Below are 21,569 nucleotides of genomic sequence, written 5' to 3'. Positions count from 1 at the left end.
GAATCAGTTTTTAAAGGCTGGTTTTTCTACACTTTATGATGACAATTATTATATATTTTGCATTAATTTTCAGTTTCCAGAATCAAAGTAGCTAGATTAAAATAGATTATTCACACTTACCAACAAACAATCTCTTTAGAAGAAAAAATATTTAACCTCCACAAGAATATGAATGCAAAAATAATTTGTAAAAACAATTTGTTAAACAGTGCTTGTGGGGGCAACCTAAATCCAAAACGAAAGTATGGCAAAAATTAAAACAATTATTATGATAAGGTATATCTGATAATTTCGCAATGATATAACTTTCTCCTTTTTGGTGGTGTTTTGTTTACCATCCAGCCTCCTATGAAATGCCTTTTTGATAACTTAAATCGTGCTCCCTTTATGATTTAAGAAATGAAGATAATAATTTTTCTATTGATCGACGTATCAAAGAAAAAATTAACCGGAAAACTTCATCAATATGCGTGTATATAACAAAAGTTTAGTAATATATCTGATTAGAAGTCACATTACAGTTGTCTTCTGTATGAAGCTATAATTTACATTTAAAATGTGGTGGTTTTTTTTTATTTCATGTATCTATTGGGGAATAGCCACGGATAGGCGCTAACATAAAACTGCTGCATTCTCGTCCGCCATGAATGCCTAATTTTACTACACCACACCATTTGATTTACAGTAAAAAAAAAAATGCATGTTTACGTTTAGTACACCGTGTAAACTGGTGAACACCCATTTAGGCTAAATCAAGCGCACCCTTAATTCACTAAATAAACACAAATAAAACCTTTTTTACTAGAGTTTTATTGGATAAAACTATACATTTTTTTCAAAACATGATTGGAAAATTGAAGAGAGACAATATAGTAATAGTATTTGCCTTAAAAGAACAAACACAAGGAACATTGTACAAATAGATCATTACTGTTAAGAATAGAAAACGCTAATAAAATGGCACCAACATTGAAGATAAATCTGTCATTTTAATATATATATTTACTTTCTTATGCCTTTCAATCTTTTTATGATTGAACGAAAACAAATGTTATCAAATTTTATTTATTTGTAAACAAATAACACGTTACACTTACGTTAACGGTTTGACGGTTTTCAGACTTCACGAGATTTCACCGAATAGTTTACATTAATAACATTATTTTTTAGGAAAAGGCCCGACATGAAAGTATAAATAAATACATTATTTCAACAATTTCATCAAATGTTGTCAAGATAATTGATAGGTTTTGAAACATTTCAATAAAAAAAATCACTAGTTATTTCTTTAAACCGAACATCTATCAAAAAAGATGAAGTGTTTAAAATTGATTTATAAATACAACCTGAAATCATGTATTAATAGAAACTTCGGGTCTACAATGAAAGACAATTGGTGTTTATATTTGTAATAAGATGAATGGGGTCTATGTAATATAACATTTAATTCGCACACTTAGATGCAAAAGGTCGTGGAGCTTCAACAAGTAAAAACAATAATGTATTTGGTGTTTGATTAATCTATGCTAAGACTATTAACATCTTAGAATAACTAAAAGAAGAATATTCTAAGATATGCGCTACAAAGCGTGAACACAGAAGCAACCTACATGTAATTGAATATTACATCGTAACGACATTTTATTTTGGCACAATTGGATCACATTTCGGTGACTTAAATCACTATATTAAATAAGAATATATTATATCATATTAATATCACATTTTGAGACAGTACGTTTTAATAAAACGTGTGAAAAAAAGCAAAAAGAAATTTGTGTACAACCAACCTTCATACAATCTTATTGTCAATAGCACACACTAGTACGATCAAATGATAAAGCACTTTCTAAATTACAATAAATTCATTCATTCAAACACTATTTTTTTTTCCTCATTCACTATAAAGCATTATATGTATTTAGCGAAGTGTTTTGCTGTTGATCAACATTGATGTATATTTCCTTTAACCTGTCGATGCGATCGTTTTCATCAATAGGTGGACATGGCATCATTTGAATGTTGGTTTCACCGTGTTTACTATACTGAGGAGGAGATCTATGGAGTTTGGGACTGGAAGTGTTCGAATCAAAAACCGCATGCTCGTGTATTGAGGTCAAGGGCGACATTGAACTGCGAACCGGAAGTGACCCTCTGCGAATTGGAGAGGTATCTGGCGAAATTGATATTGGTCCCGGGTTGGTGCTACACCTTTTCAAGTCATTACGATCGTTTAGGATGTTTTCTTTTGTTTGTAGAATTTCGTTGTGTTCGAAACCTTGATTAACCAGACCATAAGGATCTGAGGCAGTTTTTCGCAAGTCATACTGAAAAAAGAGGCAAAAAGTGGTCTTTTTAGAATGCAAATTGTAGTTTGATTCATTTTTTTAAAAAATTATCCTTAAGAATGCAAGACGATTTTGAGTAATAATGATGAAGGAGTACATACCTTAAGTTGTGGCAGGGTTGCAAAAGATTTCCTGTGTTCACTAGTGTAAACGTCTTCTTTAACGAAAGGTTTTTCAATCAATATGTATTTTGCAGCTAGTTTTGGAATTTTGTAGTCGAGACACACGATGACAAACCCAGTGATTGTTGTAAGAATGCCTTAAAGGAAGAAGAAAAAAGAATGAACTACACAATGAAGAACTGTACACCTACTTATATAGAATATGCACTTCATTTACTACAATAACGCCATACATGTCGGAAGATACAAATGCACATTGATAAACTCACCAAAGATAAGAACAGCCCAGAAACAAGGGCCATAGTAGGTAACAAAATCTACATCACTTCCCAGAATTCGGAAAGGAAGGCGGGGCTGAAGTACGTGGAAAGTGACACATGCAAAAATCATGGTGACTCCGGTTAATGTCAGTAAAAAGGCACCGTAAAAAACCACTGTGACCATCATGATGTTTGCAAGGATCCAGAATGCAAAAGAGGTCCTGCAAATAGAAATATTCAACATCAATAGAATGTGTATGTTTAATAAACCATCTACGTTCAGTTAATTAAATTATAATAGCAGAAGAAGTGAAGATATTGTGCTATATAGTACCATAATAAAATGAAGGAAAGGTTTCCAGCCCCGGTGTAGCCTCTACCCCAACGCATGCCCCCAGCATCAGTACTGAGATATTCAACAAGATGTAGGACTGGAATAGGAAGACCTCTACCCAAGCAGTGTCGCAGCTCTTGAATCGGACCACGAACTGTAATTTAGATTATATACATTCCTAAGTAACAAATTTAAGTTTGTTATGTCTAAAAGGCAATCAATTAAATGACAATGTTATAAATCAATCGAAAGAAACTATGAAATACCATTATCAAGGTCTATGGCTTCATTGTACTCAATTTCTCCCTTAGTTTGGTTAAACGTTCCTGGAAAAAAAACCAAAAAGTTATTATATTTCACTATACAACACTTTTAACACTTTTTTGGTTTGTTTGATATTTTGCATGTTTTACTTGTATGAGCATAAGCATAGTCGATAGATAGTAAGATAGATTGTGGTACCTGTCAATGTGATGTTGATTCTACGAAGACCAACAAATATGCCCAGGGTTCCTGAGATTTCCTCTTCAGATCTGTACACGTAAGCAGATTTAACTTGGACTTCACCATACTGCCAACAGTAGCCCAAAGATGTCACTAAAAAATGAACGCCATGTCATAAAAAACAGACTTCTGAGGATTTAATAAAGAAATGCAAGACATTCGAAAACACGTGATCTCATTCAACCTTTAGTTAGTTTGTATTATATGTTATTCGTGTTTTTACTTTACAGATGGGGTTTTAAATATCAAGTTATGTCATACGTGTGAAAGACCTATTGCACAATATATTCAACCGAATTGATGTGCTAAAATCTGTGTTCCGTTGGCAAGTTTAAGCAAACATTAATTCAATGATTTTCATTTTATTTGAAGACCTATCAGCAATGCAATGTAAACAAGCAAATTGCAAACCTAGCGATTTTTATTAATGTCTTTGAACAGATATGCTGACAACTAAACTTCCGGTATAGGTGAGAGCAAATGGTGTATTGGAGCCACGTTTTGCTTGTTTGCCCCACCAATAGACAAGTCTTACAAATCGACAACACGTGCACGGTAGCCATTTTATTGTGCAGAAGAATGCAAAGTCTACGGACTGTACTTTAATAATATCATCTAATTATTACGATGCACTATAATATTTAATGATGGTACATTATGGACTCCAACACTTACAGACAATGGTCGATCCAATTCCCAGGCTGAAAACAGTTCGAACCAAGTTTATCCATCTCTGAAAAGAAAATATCAAGAAAATATATAACCCTGCTAGTACTCGCTACGTACTTATAAGCAACCTTCTAGAACAGAGAACTTAGCCTTTCCTGGTTTTATAGGTGCTTTATAAATGATATGACGGTTATTGTGGACGGTAAATACGTGGACAATAGTACTACCAAAAGCCATCAAAGGTCAACAAAACACCAATATATTGTCAGACTGTTGCCAGTATAATTATATTTACTGTATTCTCTTCTCTTTATCGTTATGGCCACAAAACTAGGTGGTCTGTTTGGTTTGACAAATACTAATATATGTAATTACTTATTATATCCCCTAGAGTTCATCCTTTGAAAAAAAAAATGTTTCACCTACATCCTGCTCATACCTGTAGGTACGGTACATATCTTTTTTGAATTTTGTCTTATTTAAAAATGTTTTTGATAATTTACTTTATATATTAATGATAATACATATACAATGTACTAGTAATTGGGGAAAATGGTTCAAACAATAGCTTCCGTGATTCTATAAATTTTTCAAAGTTCTTTTAATGTGATCGATTATCTGAAGGCAACAGACACAGGTGACAAGTTCATTTAGGTTAATTAATGTAAAACACGAGAAATGACTGAAAACAGACAATAATTTGAAAGTCAAAGAGGTGTCGGGTCAGAGTCGGGTTAAAAAATCACAAAACAAGAAAACTGAGAGAAATCACGCTGCACTATGATTTATGGGGTGATATAAAAATCATTCCTGTAGCTAGTCTGGCCAACAAAGGTAAAATGGGGGGGGGGGGGGGGGGGGAGAGAGAGAGAGAGAGAGAGAGAGAGAGAGAGAGAGAATGATCAACCATTTTTAAAACAGAAATTAAACATCTATGAAGTACTGAATTCAATATAATTTTCTTTGTCAAATAAAACTGTTGACACGCAAGAACCGCTAATTGTGTATGTATGTACATTAATTAATTAAGACGTAGAAAGATTTTAATATTTTTAAAATCAAATAAAAATTATTTAAAATGAGTAAGGTTTTCAATAACCATCAAAAACAATAAACTCTATCTTCTTTAATTCATTTTTAATATTTTAGAAGGTGATATTTTTCGGGGAATAATAAACAGACAGTGAAATGTATTAATTAAGCTAATTGTAAGAAATAACTCTAGGCATATTTTCATTTCAGAGTCGAAGGTGGTAAACCGCAATTTGTTAAAGGTCGAACAGGAAAGAAATACAAATTACGGAAAGCATATGTATATAATCAGAAATCACATAAAGAATTATGACGTCGGGAATTAATTTGAATTCCTTGACTATAAGGACTGTTATCTTTCAATATGAAACAAAAGGAAGGTGAAAATTTGCTTGTTTCATTAAAGGTTTCATCTTAAATTTTGATGAACTGTCCTTTACAGTGAATGTGAGTCTTGCTGATCAACTAAAGAATGAAATACAAATGACTCAATTTTTAATCAAATAAAAAAAAAGAGAGAAATGAATAAAAAAAAAACTGCATGTAACAGCGATGGATGAAATGTAATACAAATAAAAACAAATACAATGATGACGATGATGATGTTGCAATGAAAATGTTGACGACTGCAAAGAGAAGCGGCGATGATGATAATATAATCTCCGGGATTTTCTGGTTGACCATTCGGATTAATTGTACAAATACACGTACAACCTAGTCGTATCTGAACATTACCAGACAGTCTTACGACCGAGTTGTATGTGTGCTTGTCTGGGGACAGAGCGATTCGAACTGAATACCAACAGCGCTGAAGCACCGGATTTATATTGAAATGGAAGATGTCGGAGACAACCTAATCGGTGTAGGGAGAGCTATTTTTAAGGTGGTAATTTTTTTCGGTTTTGTTTGAACACGGTACTACCTGTGATGTTTTTGCTTTAAGTGATGTTACTACACAGAAGGTGTGACTCGAAACAAGAAAGTAAACCAGGGAAGTGATGTTTCCTCTAAAATCATCGGTTTCCGAAACAACTTAATCGCGACCTAAATATAGAATCGGTCGCGGCAAGACACGTAGCGAATAACTTAACGATTAGAAGAAAAAACAGAATTGCTGAATCAGTTCTGCTGAACTTGTCAGCTGAGGTGAGAAGTAACACGCATGCCCCAAATAGGAAGATTCCGTTAGAAAGTACGACATTTGCGGTCATTAATTTGGAGCTGGCCGTTACGTAATCTTTATCGCAGCCCTATCTTGCTTTTACCTGAATCGCCCATCGAGGCGATATGTCTCTTTTTATGATCGTTTGATTATTATAGGAAGTGTATTACCAGAAAATATGTTTGTTTATGCATTAAAAGCTCTTTATCACATAATGTTTAATACACAGATGACAAATCGTAAAGGTGTTTCTTCCTAACCTTAGAACGGTCATAGGGTGTAAGTTTGTGCATGCAAACACTTGATCGCCGGTTGTCATTGTATTGGGAAAATGATTGGATTTGTTAAAGGTGACCAACTCACAAAATGAAATGTATGAACACAAATATGAAGTATTGATGAATTTTCTTTTGCAGAAAGAAGATGATTCTGAAATTAAACTTACTTCTTTTCCTCGTATGCCAATAGCAACTATGATTGCTGCCACAGAGACCAAGACGCATGCGTAGATTGCACTAACTAGCTGAATGTCAATTGTTACAGGAGTTCTCTTCTCTCCATAGAAAGAAAATCCGAAATCACCGCGAAAAGCTCTGAACCAAGTCATGCTGAAAAATGACAAAAAGACCCTATATACACAGACCGTTGACTTTGAATACGAGCGAATCATCAATCAAATGGGATGAGGAGGAAAAACGTTACGTATTACTCCAAAACAAAGTGTAGCACGTCATTCTTTTCTCGCGCCCATGTTACTTTACGTTTTGGTAGTGGCAATAAAGCTAACCTTTCATTTTTTACACGTGAGAATGATTTCAATAAGTTTGATATATTTATGTCTTTTAGCCGCCTTACTATTAATTAACAATTTTTTGACTAGATGAAAGAAATTGACAAAGCTTTGACATGAATGATGTGGTGGATTGATTGAGTGATAAAAAAAACTTTCATTCTTTCTCTCTATCTGATAGAGAGGGGGAAAACGAAGAGAGTTTTCGTCCTCCAAATAGCAATATTTACATAATAAGCGGAAAACGTAATCGTTCCTACTCAGAGGACGGCTTTTTAATTCTGCGCTGCTATGCTGTATACATGAATGTTGATAAACTCCGTTGCCTATCACCCACACAATAGCAGGTATGGCTAGAAATCAAGATATTTACCTTAAACAGGCTGCTGATGTCTAATTCCTCTTTTCCGGCCGTCTCTCTGAAAGTTGAGAAATTGCATGTTCAGTTTAATCCTTCAGACACCAGGATATTATCGCCGATATATATATTTCTTTCTCAGTGAGTGTTTCTTTCTCACTCTCTTTCTCTCAGTAAGATCACAATGGCTTTTGACACGCCACTTAGAGAGAGTTGACAATGTGGCGTTGTCCATGTCACTGAATGTAGAATTTGTGTTGTATAAAACGTCCATAAAAATATAATAATAAGGCGCTCATGCGTGAATATGCGCGTGTGTCGGACTGTAACGATTTCTATGATAATGTTTCACGAGATGTAAATAGAGTTGCAAGTTAATAAAGTGGATAGGGCACATATAATTAAATGCAAAATTGCGGAAATATGAAGCATAAATTTGATAAACAAAAATGCATTTAAATATTGCATAGCATCATTTTCGTTTGTAATTAATAATGATCAATTGTTTTAAAAAATCATTATAGATTTTAAGAAAAAATATAAATTGAAGATGAACAGAATGCAAAGTTGCATAATAAATGCATCACCTCCTTAATTTATGAAATTAATTTTTTTAAGTTAAAATTTAAAAAAATAAGGAAAGTTTATCACTGACCATAAAACAAGCTGTTTCCCGGCCGGTTCCTATATTAAACCTGGGGGTCGTGTAAAACTATAAACTTCTCAATGTAATTGGACAAAAAATGTCAACTTCCTATCGGCAGATACAAGTTTTGTTTTAAGAAAGCCTTAAGATGATAATACCGGCTGATGATATAGAGACTGCTGTCAAAGTCAGGTGATCAGCCCTTAATGACTGATCCCCGGCGCTCCGGTTACGTTTTATAACCCAGTCGGGCTGCTTACTGCGCCGGTGTGATTATCATTCATTGAAAATAAATAAATATGAGCCATCAGGTGAATTGGGATTTTCGGCTGTCATATTTTTATCTTTCTCTTTACGACATCGCTTACTATATTTTACATTTGCATGGTTAGTTCCTCCCACTTTTTCTGGGGGTTTTTTCTCTCACTTTTTTTTCAACAAATCTAAAGGTCGCCTCCATACGACTGTTTCACACAATGACTATTCAGATATACTAAGTGGCGGACAAAGAGAGTACAAAACACTTCAAAAAATTAAAGTCGACATCAAGTTCCTTTACATATCAAAAGAATGACTATGCTTATGATGAAATATAGCAACTAGAAAATTGTTGCCTTTTTGGTGTGTGTTTTTTTTCTTCTCACTTCCAGAGCACACATACAAGTAAGAATATTCATAGAATTAATGATAATATGGAATGCGTTATTTTAGATATGACATTTAATAACGTAAATTCATAATAACAATTGCTTAATATATGTAATAGGGGAATGCCCGCTGTTTCCAACGGTCAAGAAGGTTTGGTAATGTAGCGGTAGGTCAAATTCACTTATTTCTGGTTATTATTTGTTATTCATATTTGTAAGGTCATTTTAATGTAAGCGGCAGATGGTTTAACCACTTCGTTATTTCATATAAAATCACTTTATTTTTTCATAAGAGTGTAATACCAAGAAAAGTTTAATTCCGAATATCGATCAAAGGATAGTTCATCGTACAAGAGCTTAAGTAGAACTACATATTTCATAAAGATGTTTAAAATTATTGTTTAATACAAAAGGATTTGTTTCCAGAGTGTACTTTTCCGTGTAACCAAGTCTATTTGTTTAACTTTGTCAGCGCTATATATAAATTTCTTTTTAAGTTAATGAGAACCAGACATATATTCGTCGATTATGTCATAGTTTGCAAAGAAGAAGAAGAAAAAAAAACCCAATTTTTGTTCCCTGCAATAAAGAGGCATTTATTTACATAATTCCTAGAACAGCCATCTCGAATTCGTAGAATTACCCATGAATTAACTCTTAATTGTTTATTTAGTTACCCATAAGTACCTACCCACCCACCCCCAAGAGACTGTCAACTCGCGACCCAGGAAGTACAAACTTATAAAAATATAATTCACATGCATCTAAAGGTGCAAAGTTGACTTTTTTTATTGTTCTGCATAACTATTTGTTCATGATTCACTAGTGCACAAGACGTATTTAACAGCAAAATTTCCCTCCGCTGAATAAATATACTACAAAAGGCTAAAAAATCCGACATTTATTTACTTATTTGAAAATCCAATAAGATTTAAACTGTACTTCACCTGTTATGTCAATTTTCTGCATTCTTAATTAAAAATTGCGCGTTTATATAATTACAGTTATTTGCAGAGTTTACACAATTTGGTCTTACCTTTTAAATGAATAAGAAAGCTTCAAACGTATATCATTCCTTGTATATATCGATTAATTATTTCTGAAGCGAAGGGAGACTTGGTGGAAAGATATGCATGTTAGAATGACTAAGATTAGTCGAGTAAAGTTTTTGTAACGAATTAGTCGCTACCTTTTCAGTAATGAGTGGACATGTACCTAACTTTTACTCAACACCCTAATGAGGTCCCCTTAGATATAGATAGTTTCCCCTCTGATCCCAAATGAAAGTAAATATTGATTGTACTCTAGCAGACAACCAAAAGTGACCACAAGATTGTGTCACGCCGATTTTAAAAAAAAAAAAGGACCCATTAAAGGTATGCAATTGAAAGACATAAATTTTAAAGCAGCCACGAAGATATATTGATTTAATTAATTACAAAGTTATACATATATTTATGATAGCATTAAATGAGCGGATTTCCAATGTTAGAAACTTCCCCTTTAAAACACAGAACTTTTATTACGTAAAAAGAAGATTCCTTACCGAGAGTCTTGACAACACTCCCAATAAATTTAATACAAAACTATTTCATTTGGACAAAATCGATATTTCTGACGTGGAAATATTAAAAAATGTTTTTGAAGAAAAAGAACTTTAGAACGCGTCAAATTTTAATTCCATTTTAAATATATTAATCAATATCTCTAGTTTTAAAAAGACACAATAGACCATGCCGCAACTAAATTTTTCAATCTCAACATATGAATTTGCTCCTCTCAAATAAAATATATGCATAAACTGTTTTTGAAGAAAAAGAACTTTAGAACGCGTCAAAGTTTTAATTCCATTTTAAATACAATCAATATCTCTAGTTTTAAAAAGACACAATAGACCACGCCGCAACTAAATTTTTCAGTCTCAACATATGAGTTTGCTCCTTCTCAAATAAAATATGCATGAATTCAACACTGTCTTTTTCGAGTCATTTCTTTAAAATTTCAAACATGCGGTGTGGTTCAAAAAGAAATATTTTTTTTAAATTTTTGTAGAAAGTGAAAATGGTTCATTTTGGTAAATAAGGCTAATTAGAATGGACGTCTTTTGGTACAAATTGAATCATTTTCCGCTGTGTTGACATTGTTTGATAATCTTAATCCTGTTTGTGAGATGCCAGCATTCCACCATCCAGTATCGTATCCCCAGTACAAGATACGCACTCTCTGCATTCACCCAGGTGAGGAGATTAATAGTATCGCGAACCCGGAGCTGTATTCCGGAAGTCAAATACCTAGACTTTGTTGTTACAAGATCCAAATATCGACGGGGTATGTAAACTAATTTTCTTTTTCTTCTTGTTTTTTTTTCCATTATTCTGTACTTGATGTTTTGAACCTTACTCTTTACAAGCCAATTTGTTAACTTTATACAAAGACAAACAGACGATCGGACAGACTCACCGTGTATTATTCATGCTGTAAACATTTCAAAGGGGTTATAAAAATATCGATGCAGTAATTAATGTGAGGATAATATATAACTGAAAAATATCAATAAAAAGTAATTGATTCAAGTATGCATCTGGCATGCTGCATGTATCAAGACTTAAGTAATCAAAATTGATGCAGATATCTATCTCCTTCTCAACCGGGCCCGTGGCCCCCTAAAATCCATACAGCAAAACAGTTTCATGAATACACAACATCTTACAGAATATAAAAAGCCATAATAGAATGCTGATTGTTCGATGTTAAATGATCCTTTTGGTCTTTAGATTTCTGAGAAGTATAGTTTATACCCTTACCAAAAATTTCAGAGATCTCTATAAATTTTTAGACTTAGCGTTGTTAAAGTTCTAATTGACGACGACTTAGAATTTATTCCTACAATAGGAGCATTCTGTTGCAGAATTTAAAAGATCACCTAGTATAAGCATGATTATATCCTTTATTAATTTTCAATCAAAAGTTAAAAATTCTTATACTAAAAATAATTCATGTAATGACTTTTAACTTTAGATTGAAATTTTATTTAGTAAAGGAAAGCTATTTCGTAAATTGCATACGTGAAAAGTTAATAAAACTTGCAATAAGTTACCATGCAGTAAATTAAACTTTGAAACTTTCAACTTTAAAAATGAAGAATATAGAACTGTATGGGTACGCATCAAGATCTTGTGCTGCAATAGGCGCACTGTGTGTTAACAATATGCATACTACCGAGATTTTAGTCACGATGTATCCAACAGAGATTTTACTTCTTAATTCTTACGTAATTTTGATGGGTATTGACTTTTTTTAATACCACCACATAGCCAAAGGTTGTTCCTAATCATCTCTAATTTTTGCGTGCTAAACAAATTCTTATGTAATTTTATTTGACGTCAAATTAGACCAAATAGTGCATCTACCCGCCAACAAATAAGGCATTCGTGCCGCTATGCGCGTGCATATTACGTAATAACTCCAAAGTCGAAAAAAAAAACCCTTAAAAAATGGTGCTTTTCACGAAAGGGGCGCATGTTTCAAGACAGATATTCATCAAAAGCCGACAGCTAGGATGTTAAGCCTTGAAGTGTTACAGGATTAAAGACCTGCAAGTGAACTATAAGACGCATTATCACCGTTCGTTGTTTACCAATACATTAACAGCGAAGAATAAAGACATTTAGGACCCAATTAAGAGGATCAAGGAAACGAGGGGGTCAAAAAACTGGGCGGATCTCTGATTTTTAAGATCCCTAAGCGAGTTTTGATTTACTTTTCCCCCGTTTTAGAATAGAAATTGAGGTTCAGGCTTTTACCACTTTTTGGGCATGACGGAAACGACTTCATTGTGGAATGGTTATGTAATTAGTTTCAAAATTTAGAGCCCTCAGCAGGTCCTACAGTCTGAGTTGCTGGCTTGTTTTTTTTTTACATCATACATGTAACACCCGAAATATTATCGCTTTAAAAGTTTTTTTAAGCTAGATGAATAAATGTGCAGGAAATGCTTAAAATATTGACTTTTGCCGTTATGTGTTTTACAGTATTATAAAGAAGATTAATGTTTTTCATAGTACCAACCAGACAGTAAGAGAGGCCTACCATTCTTAGTACAACTTGAGGCCAAGAAGCGACACATATAACGCAAGTATATTTCTACAAAGTTTCTTGCAAGTTGTTGAAATTGTTTTCTTTTAATATTGCGAAAAATGAATCAAAAACCAACCATGACCTTAATTTAACTAACCATAACCTTGACATAACATTTGGGAACTAATCAATTCGTCACATCGTAAAATATTTCACCAATAAATCATGTTTGCTTTACCTTGCGCAAAAAAAAAAATACTATACACTTTACTATTTATGTGGATGATGCTAAAATTGTCGAAAAGAGCGTTGACTTCTTTGTCGTGCATTTTTATGAAGAAGCAACGATCAAGCTATCGTTAAACCAGACTTCACTTATGAAAACCATTCGTCTGACATAAAAACAAACTATACTTATATTCACGTAACAATCAATTAGTTTTTTTTTTCAGATCGATGAACTCGAGAATAAAATATTTATCTTCTTAAAAAAAAGATTTCCTCTTTAAAAATTTGATAAGTAAAAGCTGCTGTATTAATATTTAGAAAGGTCATTGCTCTGAGAAATATTTGTTGTGATCATCTTTTTTTTTTAACTTATCTATCATTATGGTAAGAGTAAAAAGAAAACTTACTTGCGATCAGATATATCTTCGTAATTATTAAAGCAAACGTAATTTGTTAAATCATTTATATCAAATAACAACCAATCGCATTGATGAGTTTTCCGCTTTGCTATTTTCAGATATTTCAGATATTCCAACCTAAATAAGAATTCCCATAAATTGTTTAAAAACAAGCATGTTTTACGATTTATTTTCAACCTGCATATCTCTATATTCTGTTTCTACAAGTTCTTAGAATTGCAATTAAATAAGACGATCCACACATCTAGAAGAAACAGATTGTGTTTACACAAAATAAAGGCAAGGTCAATGTTTGAAATATTGATATTGATTTGATGGATTAGGAACAAGTCCTATTGTGTGTCATATCTCTCTCTCTCTCTCTCTCTCTCTCTCTCTCTCTCTCTCTCTCAAACGAAGGATTACTGACAAGCACAATTAGTATTGTAGATTGTTGCACGTATTTGGCGCGTTTTTATTCTTAAAAAAAACAAGTATAGTTTATATCTTTTTTGTTTACGATTCTATTTTTATGCATTTTCTTTGACACCATGAGCATGCTAAATGTATAAGATTGGTTGGAAACATTAAACAAAGGAAAATAAGAATTAAAAAAAAATTGCATATTGATCTATTCACTGTTTATTACAAATGCAAACGAAATTTGATCGACAATTACACAAAAATTAACGAAAACGCAAAATACAATGATCAAGAAAATGCGCATTGCATAATAAAGAGCATCGTCACGATTTTCGTCAAATTCCATTTTTCTAGTTTTATTATTTAAAATGCTTTAGGAATTCATTTCTAATGATAAAATGAAATTTGATAATCAGTCGTAAAGTTATAGGCAAGATACAGGTTTTTTTTGTCATGTAAACAAGGCTCATGCCCTGTTTTTGTTTACATAGATTAAATATAGCAGTAAAAAATATCTTAAAATTCGTTTTAAGCATAAATAAACTGTTCCTAACACTAAACACATTCATATTTGATCTAAAACTTGAAATTTTATATAGCAAAGAATTGTAAGCTCTGTAACTCGCTTATAAATGTAACCCAACGACTTGCACTCAGATTCTGGTTGCTTATTAAAATGGCCTTACTAAAGCATCGTAAACATTACAGTCGAGAAAATAATTTTTGAACAAAATCGTGACCATGCCTCTTAAGTCAAACATGTAAAACCCCCCAAAAAATTAAATTGGAGATTTGGAAAAAAAAAATAAATAAAATAATAATAATGATAACTCCCATCATTCGTCTTTGTCAGTTATTACAATAATTAACATAAATTGATAAAATAAGAAATCATAAGAATTTTAGTTAAAGGTATTCTTATCAAGATTGTGAAAACCCCAAAACTAATAATCAATCAAATAGTTTATATCAATGACAATTCGACGTTTATTTAAAATTTTGTGATTTATGTAATTCCGTGCAACAAGATGTCAAGAAAGCGTTCAATTTCAAACCAAAATAAAATAAAACAAACACATTAATAACTTATACTAAGATCCAATTCAATCAGTCATAATTTGATCAAACCTATTGACAAGCTGGTTTCTTTTATGCAGGGTTTATTTTGAATTTCAAATTCAAAATATGAATAATTGTTGTACATGTAATTACAGCAATGCGTTGTTAATTGTATAGGTACGAGACAGTCTATCCAGCGTGTATGTTTGTCTGTCTGTTCGTCAGGAATTGGATACAGTATTATAGCCGTCAGGAATTGGATACAGTATAGTAGGTACACAAGCAAACGTCTAAAATATCAGACGAACGAAACAAGACGCAATCTAACACAATGTTTTCTCGTAAAGTGTATTAATTTTTACTTAATTTATGACATATGTAACCTTTAACGACTTTTTGTCAATTTGTTGAAAAGCAACCATTTTTCTTCTGATTGGACACAAATTTTTTTTAGAAGAGTTAAATTTATTGATCATGAAATATAATGAAACATTTTTTAATCATTTAACATTAAAATTCTTAACTTCTGACAATTGTTACATAGTGAAATTTTATCTTTACTACTTTGTGTAACTTAACCTTTAAGGACTTTGTACCAAAGGTAACACTCTTATTTTTCGACATTTACGTTACATTTCCTAAATTCTGCACAGCCCTTATCCTAACCAAGCACAATCAGAGATGGACAGTTCATCTTTTAATTGAACTTAAAGTTTGTGTACTTGTTGACACATTTTTGTTAATTTTTTCATGGTTTTGTTATTTGATGGTAACTTTCTATGACTTTCAATTGAAAATCATAGTCAGTTGGATTGAAAACCGTCAGTGCTGAGACATCCCAAACGCATGGTGTATTTTTTTCTATGAAAAGTCTAGGGAAAAATTAAAAACTAACGCTTGTTAGAATCTACCACTGGATTCAAAAATAGGAGGAAAAGAATTGTACGTGAAAGAGTGTCCCTCAATGTAGCTATTAAGGCTTTGTATGAATACTAAATTGAACAAATACATTTGGGAAAACCTTAGAATGCATTAATCAAGTCATAAAAATAGGGGTTTTAGTTGTTTTCCGCAAATCGGACGTTAAATGTTTACATTGAACATACCAGATTTCCAGTACGTTCGAAAGGAAGATCAATATAAGATATATTTACGAAGTAATGACGTTCTTTCTCTAAGTTTCTGAGAAATGCCGTATCTAGTCATCCACTTGATTGAACCAATTTATTTGCTAAAACAGAAAACAAAACTGAAAGAAAACCCAAAACAAACAAAAACAACAACAAAACAAAAACAGAACAATACATCACAAGGATGCTGGATGGTCAACAAATTAATTATGATTTTTTAGTGAAGAAAAAATCCATAAATTTTACATTTTGAATTTAGGTGTTTTGGTAGCAACGGACAGTTTCGGATAAATATCAATATTTTTGTAAAATTGAGAGTTGCTGTACTTGAAGGCTTATGAGTGTTGCTAAAATTCATGAAATGTTTTTTATTGATTATCATTAGTTAGAGGGGTGTCTCTTGTTGAAGTTGATATGCAATATGTAGGCCCCATATGTTATGTACATGAGAATCAGAAGTAAAATGCGAAACCTGCGGCTATGACTGTTGTGTTGACTTTACACAGTGAAATTGCAAGTTACAGAAGGGAGGTAAAATAACACGAAAAGTAGGTGGATTGGCATTGTAATCTATACACCGGTAAGTTTCTGACATGTGATAGTGCAACATGCACGCGGTGCGGAAGGTCAATCCTCTGCAGGGAATTAGCTGGGGGAGGTCTAAAAAGCTGAAAGATCATGAAAAATTAGCATAATATGAAAGGGTCAAAATCCCATAAAAACCAGTTTGTAGAGAATTTTACAGGTTTCGACTAGTAATTTTCTTCAGAAATTGGTGATTGGCCTTATAAAGAGTGAATTAAAGGAATTTGTGCTGAATGGGACCTGAGGAAATTCTGGTTACAGAGTTCCGAAGACATGCATCCCTTGGCTACAATGAATTGTATCAACAACAAAAAACTGTCCCTTGCCACCTTTCCTATATTTTATATAGAGCTCTTTTTAAAAGGAGATCAATATAGTATATAAGTGGCCACAACCATCGAGCCCTTTAATTAAATACACCCCCTCCAAAAATTGATACAAAATACAATGCTCGTTTTAGTCGTAGAAATCCTACTGATAACTGGAGCGATGTTTGGAAATTACTAGTAAGTATATAGGGACTTTACATAGTCTTTCTAATTGTTCTGAATCTCGTTCCCTGACCTATTGGGTCCGGTCAAATTTTTAGATGCCGAGATGTTCAGGATTAGAATTATCTTTGTAGTTTTGCGTAAATAAAATCAAGTTTCGTGCATTTTGCATCGTCATTACTTTCATTTTTTGTCAGGAACTGTTATTTGCTTTAACTGCTGACTTTCATCTGCGCGTGAATCGTGACCGATTTACTGTTATTTGCATCCATTGTGATAATCATAAAGGGACACCATTTGGATAATTTGGTATTTCTAAAAAAATAACATCAAAAACAGCAAAAATCTATAGATGGTACGAGCATTAAACAGAGAATATAACACTGGCATCTAATGAATGTAAAGATAGGAGAAATTGAACGATGACAAAGCTATATTTTTGAAAAGAAAAAAAAAACTAAACAGGTGTCTGGTATAGGCCGACATATTAGTAATTTTCTGAATGAGTTCCACATTTTCTGCACATATACATAAATTGTAATTCCTAGGTGCGTTCGAAACAGTGCGAAACAAAACAAAACAAATACGTTTGATTTAATACAGATGACAAAGGTCGCTTAGTTTAGGTTATTTCCTATCAAAGTTTATAGTAAACAAATTTCATTATGATGCTAAAGTTAGCAAAGGGGCAGACTACAGTGGGTTAGCACATGGTGTCGCTTACGTGTAGATAAAGGGTTTACAGGAAATGTATGGTCAGCGAATTGTACAATTTTTTTATTCAAACGAGGTAAATGACATTTAAGAGAAATCATAAATGCACAGAGAGCAAACTGAAGATATGCACACTGCTTTACTAGTAAAATCCCCTTCTCGTTTAAAAATCCATATTTTAGAGATGTCATTGCATAATTGAAAGCAAGATTACACCAAAATAAAAAAAAAATTGTTCTGACAAAATAAATAATGATAAGTAGTATCACATGCCCACTGTTGTTGAAACATTCTCTCCCGATTAACCAACTATATAGGAACGACCAGAGACCTAGATATGCACTTTTTTGACAACTCTATTGAAATAATTAGCAATACATTTCAAATAAGGATGTAAAAGTTATCAAAATCAGGCTAAAATTTTTAAATAAGATTGTTAGTTATATTAAGATTAATACAATATTTACTACCAGCTTAACAATCGAAATAAACCTTTGCTCATTTGTAAAAAAATGTCAAGCTTTGTTCAAATGTATGCAAAAGTTTTAGAGAAAATTAAAGTTAACATACAACAAGAATGGCAAAATTTCAATAAATTTAAAAGAAATTAATAATTGTGTTAGCTTATTGACTCAAAAACATGAAAAGATCATTTAAATGGGTTCTTCCGTAAAGTAATATGTATTAATAACGTATTTAAAATCAAATACTGATAAGATCGTGAACTTTAAGGGTCAAATTAGTTTTCGTGAAAAAATCAAATACGGAAAATAAAATTCTGATTAAGAACCCGACCTTATGGTATTTAAAAAATAATTAACAGAAAATTATCAATTTGATGGCGACTTAGAATTCTTTACACTGTTTTGGATTTTTAAATTTGAAGTAATTTTTTATTTTTGAGGTAATCATAGTTACATAGCGACCACTGTAGTTATGAATGATTTCTTAAGTAATAATTACTTCGATTCACTTTTGTTGTAATTGCGAACGTACTCCTTATATAGCTTACATAGATAAAGCATAGGTCTGTAATTGGAGCAAGAAACATTTAGATATCCCCAGTTTCTCAGGTTATCAATTTTGGCTGTCGTAGTTTGAAACAGATAAATCTTTAATCTATTTGCGGTTGTCCTCCCTCCTAAAAAGAGAATTATGGAGAAGTATCTACAATTCAATTTTAATAAAAATAAATAATAGTTATCCGAAAAAGTCTCCATGGTTGTTTTCAGTCAATTTTCTTCACTTTGAAATATGAACAAATAGCGTCAACGTTTTTCCTAGAAATTATCTAACTAGGTCATCGTGCTTGCTTTAGTTTAATTTTTACTAAGGACTGAACATGATTTTAATGCGATTTTAATGCGATATAGATTACGACACATGAAATCAAAGGGCAAGAGAATAATTATTTTTTACACAACCACCAAGACAACATCACTTGATCTTTAGAACCACAGACCCGCGCTTCCTGTCGGTGCAGTATACATAGAAGGAAACGTGTAGTTGATGCAGTAAATTGTTATCAAATTGCAGGTGAATTTCATTATGATTTGAAATGCAATGCAAGTATTATGCATTGTGTAAACGACGCATGTTTTTTATTATAAGTCTAGAATATCCTGTTCTGCTATCAAACACTAGCTGCTCAGGAAATTTCGTGATGTTATGTAGTTTAGGCATTTAAAACTTTGTGAGATTATATGGATCATAATTATATATATATAATCACTGTTTGGCCTATCTTATTTTACTTGATTAATATTGTACTTGCACATGTATAATTGAAATATACTGTATGTTTTATGTACCCCATGCACCTTTCCAGTGTTTTGATCGAATGATCAGAATCAAACCGCATTAAAGAAGAAGGAAATATCAAATGCTTTTTAATGATTTTTATTTACATCTTCTTACTCTCAAGGTAGGCAATAATTGTTATTGAAGAACAATGCACACCTAAGTTTTCTGTGTTTTGTATGTTTATCAGATGTGTGTAGAACGGGGAACACAACCATTATACGACTTGCGATGCACGAAGCTGTTTTGATAAACAATATTGTGGTTGCATATCATTTATTAAAGTTAAATCTTCCTATAGAATACGTTTTTGTGCATTGTCATTATACAACGCAATTTAGAGACATGAAGAAATTTTGCTTAACGATAATTCTCTGAAAAAAGATAATTCACTACATCCTTACGTACTTTATGTATACAGAACATAGACTCGGATGCCAAAAGTTTGTCAATCTTTTTTTTTCAATTTATATTTTATTGAAAACCAAAGCTTTTCAAAGAATCGTTAAAAGGTAACCCTTTGATCTATCTTGAAAAGATTTGAAAAGATAAATTCCAAATTTTTCTAGTTTTCTTTTTGGCACCATATTTGATCATTTTTCAACCTCCAGTTCCTGAAATTAGTTATTAAAGCTCCTTAGTTCATATGTAAGATTTTTGGCTCGCATATTAACTTCAATCATACGAGTGCAAAAGATATACCTGTATAGTTGAACTCTTAACAAATATCTTTCGGTTGTGTTTGATCTTTTACAGACGAGTTGTCTAAAAACTTTTTCAATGTATGTCAAATTTTCTTTAATCACTATAAATTTCATCAAAATCCAACAAAAATAATCTGATAACAGATAACGTTTTGAAAATAAGTCATGTTTTCAATTAAATATATAGGGGAAAAATAAAAAAAATGACCTACTTCTTGCACGCGAGTGTACATGTATACCACCTTTAATCTTCATTCAAAAAACGAATTTTTCGATTGTATTGTAAACATAATTAACAATTTAAAGCTTAATTTTTATTTTATTTTTTTTTTTCATATAAAGCTTGTATACTTGATATATTAATATAAAGCTAACCTACATTTTTTATATTTTTTCTTTATATAATATATAATAATAGTAGTTCCAGACATGATCATTAGTCTACCGTTTCCATTCATCATCAATTTACCACATAAAACACATGGCATTGCCCATAACGAAAAGTTACGTACTTTCAGAAAAAACTAATATCGTACTCTTAGACCCCAGCCAAGTATTGTGGTTTCATAAAAATAATGGTTGATATTATAGTGCCTCATTCGGTCTGGTATACATGTAGTTTAGAATAATTAGTACCCGATCTGGAACAATTTTTAATTCAATTTGACGGAGCTTGTAAACAATTCTGTCTTTGAACTAGACACAAAAACGAAAAATTGGAAATAAGAACTTTCGTGTAGTAAGCGAAAAAAGAAACTTACGACCTTTCATACATGCTGATCGGAAAATAACACACACTCTTACATGTACATTTCATTTACTTCAAATCATTTTGACATACATATCGACTTGTGAATTAGAACTATTTTAACAAGAGCTTGGACTTCGGGTAGTTGTGTCAAACAGCAATGTCACGTAAGTCTGTTTATTTCATTGCTGGCCACTCGGCCATTGCTCTTTGAAATCAACAAGATTTGTCTGAATTTTGGGCTAAGACTACGCAATCGGTGCATATTTGCTTGAAACATTTTAAGCTTGTTATGACGCAAGAAATAGATAGCTACGTCCAACCGAAAGTCCAAGGTATT

At 32.2% G+C, this 21,569-nt stretch overlaps 1 protein-coding gene across 2 annotated transcripts; it reads right to left on the bottom strand.

Moving 5' to 3' along the window:
* Positions 1-798: 798 nt before the first annotated feature.
* Positions 799-10,169, bottom strand: LOC128179743 (dual oxidase maturation factor 1-like). 2 transcript variants are annotated; one of them, XM_052847313.1, is made up of 10 exons: positions 9,909-10,169; positions 7,595-7,640; positions 6,877-7,039; positions 4,244-4,301; positions 3,527-3,661; positions 3,331-3,390; positions 3,065-3,218; positions 2,740-2,951; positions 2,450-2,607; positions 799-2,327 (listed from the first exon to the last, which is right to left on the bottom strand). In XM_052847313.1, the coding sequence occupies exons 3-10, from the start codon at positions 7,036-7,038 to the stop codon at positions 1,902-1,904; spliced, it is 1,365 nt and encodes a 454-aa protein (XP_052703273.1). In that variant the 5' UTR covers position 7,039; positions 7,595-7,640; positions 9,909-10,169; the 3' UTR covers positions 799-1,901. The 2 variants fall into 2 exon arrangements, with proteins under 2 accessions (XP_052703273.1, XP_052703265.1); XM_052847305.1 differs by lacking the exon at positions 9,909-10,169 and adding an exon at positions 8,235-8,432.
* Positions 10,170-21,569: the final 11,400 nt, after the last annotated feature.

Source organism: Crassostrea angulata, chromosome 1 (assembly GCF_025612915.1).
Source record: "Crassostrea angulata isolate pt1a10 chromosome 1, ASM2561291v2, whole genome shotgun sequence".
Lineage (NCBI taxonomy): Eukaryota > Metazoa > Mollusca > Bivalvia > Ostreida > Ostreidae > Magallana > Magallana angulata.
Note: the sequence above shows the minus strand (reverse complement) of the source record. Positions and strands in the feature narration are given on the sequence as shown.